Here is an 8,898-nt window from a genome sequence, read left to right as displayed (position 1 = left end):
AATAAGACTTGGATAGTCTAGACCGGAAAATCGATATCTTTTTGAAGTGGAATAATCTGCTGTTTTGTATAAAACAGTCGCTGTTGACAGAATCATCAGACACTTTAGAATAAACGGGCAAAAATTCATACTCGTTGTTAATAATTCGCCTGCAAATCAAGTGCTATAGGTTAACTGTTCTTTCTTAGCATACAAAATAACAAGATAAGAGTAGCCTGTTGACTGGTTTGACTTAAATCTGTTAGCGTACAGATATGATGCATTCAAGCGAACTTTTTAGAACTATTAAGCGTTCCCACAAATGCAGGAGTTCAGGTAAATCGCTTTTTAAGAATGGGATAGGTTTCCGTAAGTTATATTGGATAGCTTGGTTCTCAGCATGTCTAGAATGTTCACTGTATGTTTTCCAGCTAGGGGAGAAGTAACTTTGTATAAAATAAAATACTTGTCTTAAAAAGTATCATGCAGGTTTGATTAAAACTCTTTTATTCCATCAAAATTTAATCATAAGCTCTTTATGATTAAAAATATATTTATCAATAATGGTGTTTGTCTGTTTACATTTTCTAAAATATGTAACAGAAAATAATTAACTTCAAGAACTTAAAAAAAAATGTAACTTGTTCATCAACATGTGATCGTAAACTTTTTTTATGTGTATATGTTTCGATGTACAGTACAGTTTGTATTTGTAGCCAGTTAGAAATTATGTCCATTTGAAATCTAAATTTTTTTTAACTTAAAAATGTTTAATTATTTATCTGGCTTAGCATGGATTTCTGTGTCCAAAACCTGTATAAAACATATCGTTATTATCTATGGCAAAACAGAGATAATAATATGTTTTAAACGGAGATTTTGGTCTCAGAAATACACGGTTACAAATAGAGTCGTTTCACAGCAATAAAATGGGGTCAAAGATACTCGTTTAAAAATTGGTTAAATAAAATTAAAACTCAAACGTCAGAACAACGTTTAAGATTTTTTTATTATTTTATCGTCAACGTTGTTGTTTTGTTTTCTAAAGGGATGCGGCCAGTTAATTATTTATACGCCTAATCGATCGCCTTTTCATATAAAAAAAAGTGTTATATAAAATTATAAATATTAATTTTAGAAGAAATTACGTTTGTTTCATTTATAATAATAATATTTAAAAGCAGTCATCAGTAAAAAGAAATATTTTACATACCGTTTATTGTTGATATATTCACCAGCAATACATTTTCCGAGATCTTCGTCTTATTTTGAGATTAGAATCTATAAAACTTTATACGATCCTATGAAAGCTTATTATTTGAAATGTATTTGAAGTAATATTAGGAAACAGACAACACTTTAGAATTTTCAACAACAGTAGAAAAAGGATAACAGCTTAAAAATTCAATCTAAAAGAATATTTACACTCGTCATGTACTAAGAACAATTTGCGCGCCTGTTGATTTTATAAATGCAACTGGTTATAGAAATATTTTTTAACAATTTTTTTAGCAGGCGATAGATTAAAGTAGATAATTGTAAGAAAAATTTTAATAGAAACTTATTAATCAGTCATGATTTTGATCGGTGTTATTTATTTAAGGTTTGCTAAAGATAGTGAACCACGTCCTACACGAAGACGCCAGTTCGACTGGCGAGTGCCGGGCGAGCACGGAGCACCTGTTAGCTGGATCGACCGCGCGCGTGCGTGCCCTCGTGACGTACAACACAATCCATAGGATTATACATATTTAGAATCGGAAAAGAAAATAACTCATCAATCTCAATCTATCCAATAAAATGTTACTATTCATTTTGAAATATTAGCTCATTTTAAAATTTGTTATTACTAATTTTTTACTAATTTACTATTCTCATTAATTTAAAACTCATGTTAGTTCTAGACTTTTTAATCCAACTGGAGAAATTAAGGCTTATCAAGGCAATATCGTTAATTAAATTTAATGGAATGTCTTAAAACATCGTAACTCTACAAATAATCAACAAACAACGCAGGCGAGGTATTAAAACACTTGCGGCCTATCTCCGTCGCACAAGTGCTTTTGTGCCTGCCACGGCCGCCTGTTGCTACGGCCGCACCAATGGGTAAAAGATCAAACAACTCCCAGGCCCAGTCTGACGCATTATGAGCTAGGCGCTTAAACAAAGCTCCCGGGCATTACAAGGGCGATGGAAAAATTTGAATTACTTCGTTGTACACGCCTTTCTTTGTTATTGTTTTGAATTAGAATTGAATAAGGGCGACATTTTAGTAAATTACAAATTTTAATTTTAAATTTGAGCCACTATACACAGAAATAACTCTGAGGAACTCTGACCCCTAAGTAGTTTAATTAAATATCTATAAAAAGCAAAGCATGTATAAATTTCGGAAGAAATACCTAGTATATTAAGCAGTTGTAGGTGCCTAGATTATTAACTAAATTTTACCACAAAACATGAATATCAATATTTTAATGATAAGAAATAAATGAGGTGTCTCGTAATCTGCTCTCGAGAATTTAAACATCGATTTCTAAACGATTCTGTCAAATCAAGTGACATTTAAACGTCAAAAGTTATGTTTTCATTTCATGAAGAAATTCATTCAAATCGAATTACAAAAGACCTCAAAAGACCGAAGGACTTCGTTATAATAACTTTGTTTTTATTAAATAATTACTCTCAATAATTCTGATTAATATTTAGAGAAAGTGTAGTGAGAATAATAAATAACCGACATTTTTGTGTAATGCGTACAATTTAAAAGTTGGAGAATGGCGTCAGGATCAAAAAATGATATTGTAAACCGTTTATTAAATGTAAGACTCGAAGGAGGCGGTGATGAACAGCCTCCGCAGAATATGCTGCCGTCGAATCAACTGGCGCGGCGTTTAGAAAATGTTGCGGATGAAGACAATGGCCGAATTCCCGAGGCTGTACCGTCATCATCCTCGGCGATAGAAAATTTGCAACCGAGCAATAACACTGGCCGATTGCATAACTGGCAGGCGACAAAAACTACTGTAAAAGAAAGGTTGTCGTTCCTTTTTAATAATGAAATTCTTTCGGACGTTCACTTCATTGTTGGCAGAGACGCGAACCAGCAAGTGATTCCCGCGCACAAGTTTGTTCTCTCAGTCGGTAGCGCGGTTTTTGATGCTATGTTTAACGGTGTGTTGGCTACGAAGTCAGAAGAAGTTGAATTGCCTGATGTAGAACCTGCAGCTTTCTTGCATTTACTGAAGTTTTTATATTCAGATGAGGTACGAATTGGTCCTGAGAGTGTGATGACAACATTGTATACAGCTAAGAAATATGCTGTGGCTGCGTTAGAGGAGCATTGTGTTGACTTTTTAAAGAGCAACTTAGGTACAGATAACGCTTTCTTGTTGCTAACACAGGCAAGGTTGTTTGATGAGCCTCAGCTTGCTGCATTGTGTTTGGAGATGATAGACAAAAACACAGTGGATGCTTTAAATGCTGAAGGATTCACGGACATTGATCAAGATACTTTGAATGCTGTGTTAGAAAGGTATATTTTAAATTCATATAGCTTTTATATATAAAAAAAAATAAGCCAAAACTTTAAGGTTTATAAAACCTTGTGTGCTGACCCTACATGGGATAAGGCCAGGGAGATGATGATACCTTTTGTGTAATGAATAATTGTTATTTATAAAAATATATGCTATTATGTAATAAATGAATGATTACAGTTTATATAAATATATTTTTCAGAGACGTAGGACGCATATGAAAAGTAAATATCCCTTTTCTGTGCATCCCCTCCTTTGTTAATTAAAGGTAGACAATGCATTTGCAATTGCAGATGACCATTTGCCGCGTTCGCTTCTCTATTTCTGTGAATCTAATTGGTCGCTAGAACGTTTGCCAACTTTTAAATATAAAAAAATTATAATATGATGTTAACACCATTGATTACTGCACCAACTCCATAAAAGTATAACTGATTCTTATTATTTACAGAGACACCCTTCGTATAAGAGAGGCTAAAATATTCTCAGCAGTCCTCCGTTGGTCTGAAGCTGAGTGCATACGTCGGCAGCTGCCGGTGACTCCTGGACACCAGCGTGCAGTCCTGGGCCGGGCGTTCAATGCTATCCGGTTTCCGTTGATGTCTGTGGAAGAGTTCGCTATGGGCCCTGCACAAAGTGGCCTACTCGATGACAGAGAGATAGTTCAACTCTTCCTATACTTTACTGTGAACCCTAAACCTAATGTAGGGTTCCTAGATACACCTAGATGTTGTATGACAGGCAAGGAGTTAACTGTGAACAGGTTCCCACAAACGGAATCAAGATGGGGTTACAGTGGAACTTCTGATAGGATCAGATTTACTGTGAATCAACGGATTTTTGTAGTCGGCTTTGGACTTTACGGATCTTATTTCGGACCTACGGAATATGAAGTGCATTTGCAAGTAAGTATTGCATTCTTGTCTTACATTTGTCCTGCAAATATTTGTGCTTTTTACATTAAATAGTTGCCGTTGTGTTCTTCCAGACCATATTCTACATCTATGCCAAATTTCAGCAAGATCTATGCAGCCATTCTGGAGATACCTTCTAACAAACATCCATCATTTCTGAAAGAATCATTTATAATATTAGTAAGATGTTAAAATTAATCACTTCTTCAGATAATTCATTTAGCGACGAAGAAGGTGTGCGGGTCAAATACGACGACGTTTTGCTGCGATGGCACCGATGACACATTCCGTGCCATGTTCAAGGAGCCCGTCGAGATCTTACCCAACACCTCGTACATTGCAAGTGCCAAACTTAAGGTAATATTTGTTTAGATTACACCTCACATCTTACACACCACCTCTCCAGAACCCTATAAATATATCCAATAATTAATAGACCCACTTGAAAAGTCTTAGTAAAGAAAAGTCTAGAAGAAGTCTTAGTTAACATGTTATCTGGATACATTACAATCGAACCTAGATAAGCGAAAGTCCAAAGGACTGGGATATTTTCCTTGCTTAAAAAGGTTTGTCTCTTGAACGAGTTTCGTGCTTATAGACGTCGTTCGTCAGGACCTGGATAATGACTCTCGCTTGTAGAGTTTTTTCACTTAACCAGTTTCAACTGTATCTTGAAATTTTTGTTAAGTCGAAGGCTCAGTAAATCATTGTTTTTTTTTTAATTTCCCTTGACATTCGAGATAACCACAATCTACTGTTTAACCAAATACTTGTTGAACACATCTTGAACTCTTTTCATATTTATCCCTGATAACATATCGATGGGTCCTACGTAAGGGTCAAAGTAATAAATTCATGATTTTTACTTTTTTAAGTTTAAAGCTACCTCTTAGTTTAATTTATTTTAGTAACCTCTTAGTTAATGTTATTTTTTTGGTGTAGTAAAAGGACCTATAGCGGTCTATTTTCCTATACGGTTGAAACTTTGAGAACCTCTCTTTTAACGTCAATTTGCACATTGACACTTATTCGTAGGTGCCATCAATATCTTTAAAATACTAACGTTAAGAAACAATTTGTAAATCCGAATATAATTGTACGGACCGTTCCCAGGGAACAGACTCGTACTACGGCACGAAGGGTCTCCGGCGCGTCACTGTTGACGGCAATAATGGCGAGAAGGTCGTTTTCCAATTTTCATATGCCGCTGGCAACAACAATGGCACTTCGGTCGAGGACGGACAGATACCGGCCATCATCTTCCACATTTAAGATACACTTATTACTCCCCAACTCTCAAGATAATATTATCAAATACCTGCTGTGTGTATGGTGAACGAATGAATGAATGGTTTTTAGTAATGTGTAATATAGATCTTGTGTAGACACTAGGTGACCCTAGATTTCGTCAAGAGAAGCAGAAACAGTAGTCATTTAATGTCTTGTATGTATGGTGAACGAATTGAATGATTTGAAATATAGATCATTCGTCAGCGGTCTTCAGAAATACAATAGGAAACGATGTACTTGTGAAATTCTTTTGTGTATGATGAACGAATGAATGAATGGTGTTGAAAGTGTTAGTTGTTTTTTTTTTATTTCATAATTGCGTAGGCCATAGGGATCAGATCTCTGTGCACCGTCATCGAATGTACCTTTTGCTTTGTAATTGAATGAATTAATGATTAAGTGTATGTAGAGGGTGAAGGAAAATAAGTTTAAAATTTTCCTGTTTATTCTTTCTTCTTTATCATCTATTTCCGAGTTGAATTTGTATGATTACTTGAAAAAATGTCTCCGTAAATGTAATGAAATGAATGAGTCCAACAAAAAAAAAAATAATAGATTAGTGTCATAATTTCATTAATTGTATGTGACTTTTGTGTGTATGGTAATTTATTTTTTAATAGTGAAAAATATTAAATGAATACCTACAAATATAGGCTAAATTGACCTTTTATTAAGATATAGTGTATGTTGAATGAATGAATGAAAAATAGTGCAAAATGTTCCACAAGTTGTGTTTGATACCTTATTTAATATCAACTTTATATGTGGTGAATGAATGAATTTCAAAATGACGTTCCGACGTAAAACAAATTGAGCTCAAACTAAGCAGAATTGGTAAGTTTTTTTTATTTTTTTAATTTAAGAAAATATCAATGTATTTTAATTTATTAACGGTGCTATTCAATATTTTAATCTGTGCAGGACACTTTGTAATAATAAATTTGCTTTTTTCTGTTTCCTTTAATTTATAATCTGTCTAATTTTTATATACCAAAAGATCCAAAACTAATTGAAATTAATAAATTTTTTATTAAAAATTATAATATGAAATTAAAAAATCTAGAGAAATGAAACAACAGAATCTTATTAATTTCTTTATCTCTACTTACCACTTTAGGATGTAGGTGTGAATATTTGCTGAATTAATTACAGTATTTACATTCTTAAATAAATTATTATAGCGTTTTAAAGATAAAAATTTAAAGTAAAAGATGTAAATTCCACTAAACAATTAGCCGCATGTCTGATCGCAAGCGGTAGCATTTTGTATAAAAATTTGTTAAATGATAGACGCACGCAATCAGTCGTGCGGCCTGGCGCTTAGTGGAAATAGATACTAACATCAATTTGGTTATTTAAAATCGCGTATTTAAACTATGTGTATATAATGAATTTGAAATTATATATAATTTTATAATAGATTTAGACTTTAGCTAAGAAATAGTTAAAATGGACAACATAGAGATCTTTAAATAAAAAAGCGGGAACGTTTTTCGAGTATTAGTATTATTTAAATAAAATTAATTAATTAAATAAATAATAAATTAATATGCAATTTTATAATGTAGATAATGTAGCTTTTCTTCCTAGTCCTAGTGTAGTAATTTTAGTAATTATCAGAAATATTACAACTTTTTAAATTGTAGTTTCAATTAATTCATGAATTTTATTAACACCAGTAAAAGATATGTATTTTTTCTAAATTTTTTTATTATAATATATACATTTTAAATTAAAAAAATAATATAGTCAAAAGTCCGCAAAGCATTATCAATAATAATTAAAAATTAATGTCCTACAGCTTTTTAAGGTGGAAAGATATTATAAATCCATATGTGTGCATTCTTATTTATTATTCTTATTTAAAAAAACTATTGTTACAAGAAATAACATCAAAAATTTATGTTACGAAATCAATGTGGCAAAAGGTAGTCATTACAGCTATAACAGAAAGGGATCAGAAAGCTTTGCTTTTCCTTTTTAATAAGGGGAAGTTCTCAATTCGTCTGTATTTTTTTTTATATCTGAGATGTCTTAAACCTTAGTTACATTTAAGTTCCTATCTCATCTGCCACCGACTCCGTAATAATAATAATTAAACAATATAGACTTGTTAAAAGAAAGAAGAGAACTTTCTTACTTTTGAGTTGTCTTCATGACATTTTTTTTCGTGCTTTTTGTGTACTTTGCTTGGGAATGCTTTTTTTAATCTGTTTTTTTTAATATTTAAGGGTGTCAAAGCGAAAAGTTTCACGATAAAATATATTTTTTTTTTCAAGTTAAATCTTTGAAACCAATAGGACTTAAGATTTCATATGTAAATACAGTGTAAACTCTTTATAACGAAACTCAAGGGACTGAGCATTTTTTGTCGTTATAGAGAGTTATCGTTATATGGAGTGAACAAAAAAACAACCAAATTAACAAGATAACATAACATAAACAATAATACCTATAATAAATATTTACTGTCTACAAATATGAACACATTTCTTCGTAATAGAGAATGGCGTATCGCTATAAAGAGTGTTTCAATATGTGAGTTTTAACGCAAACCAACCAAGTTGGGCTCACTTCAACGTTACAGGGAGTTTATTGTTATAAAGGATAACTTTATAAAGAGTTTACACTGTATGTATTTTATAGCCTTACCTTATAGCCGATAAGACTTTAATTTTTTAATTTTGTGTATTAAAAAAATCAGATTTTTTAATATCAAATTAATTTTTCTAAAATAATCATTTCTATCTCTTATTTTTTGTCTGTCCATTAACCTCTATTCTCTCTAATAAGTTTTTACTTCTACATTTTTACGTAATCATTCGGTTTATCTGTTTTATTTATTATCTGTGTGTTTTATATGAGAAATGAATGCAATCATCTGGATTTAAATACTTTGAATGACTATTTATAGTCTGTGATAGACAAAATGTAAGATTTAAATATAGCCATATAAAGAATTTATTCAAAAATGACATAACTAGTATTTTACTTATATTTTTCATAATTTAATTTCTCTTGCAAGCGTTGAGATAGTAGAAGAAATATTTTATTAAAAAAAAATCATCCGCAATGTATTATAACGCCATCTTACGAAATTGAAAGGTACTAGTGAACTAACATTGATAGGAAAGTAAAAATGTAAAGATGGCGCTTTAAAATACTTTTGACTTCTT

General features: G+C 31.9%; 1 protein-coding gene across 1 annotated transcript; it reads left to right on the top strand.

Moving 5' to 3' along the window:
* Nucleotides 1-2,599: 2,599 nt before the first annotated feature.
* Nucleotides 2,600-6,020, top strand: LOC106714675 (BTB/POZ domain-containing protein 2-like). Its single transcript, XM_045682847.1, has 4 exons — nucleotides 2,600-3,514; nucleotides 3,970-4,423; nucleotides 4,643-4,789; nucleotides 5,546-6,020. The coding sequence occupies exons 1-4, from the start codon at nucleotides 2,757-2,759 to the stop codon at nucleotides 5,702-5,704; spliced, it is 1,518 nt and encodes a 505-aa protein (XP_045538803.1). The 5' UTR covers nucleotides 2,600-2,756; the 3' UTR covers nucleotides 5,705-6,020.
* Nucleotides 6,021-8,898: the final 2,878 nt, after the last annotated feature.

This window comes from Papilio machaon, chromosome 20 (assembly GCF_912999745.1).
Source record: "Papilio machaon chromosome 20, ilPapMach1.1, whole genome shotgun sequence".
In the NCBI taxonomy this organism is placed as follows: domain Eukaryota; kingdom Metazoa; phylum Arthropoda; class Insecta; order Lepidoptera; family Papilionidae; genus Papilio; species Papilio machaon.
Note: the sequence above shows the minus strand (reverse complement) of the source record. Positions and strands in the feature narration are given on the sequence as shown.

Coding starts and splice junctions, on each gene's coding strand:
- LOC106714675 (XM_045682847.1), top strand. CDS start 2,757: ATGGCGTCAGGATCAAAAAATGATATTGTAAACCGTTTATTAAATGTA. Junction 4,424..4,642: donor AATATGAAGTGCATTTGCAA/GTAAGTATTGCA, acceptor TCACTTCTTCAG/ATAATTCATTTAGCGACGAA. Junction 4,790..5,545: donor TTGCAAGTGCCAAACTTAAG/GTAATATTTGTT, acceptor GACCGTTCCCAG/GGAACAGACTCGTACTACGG.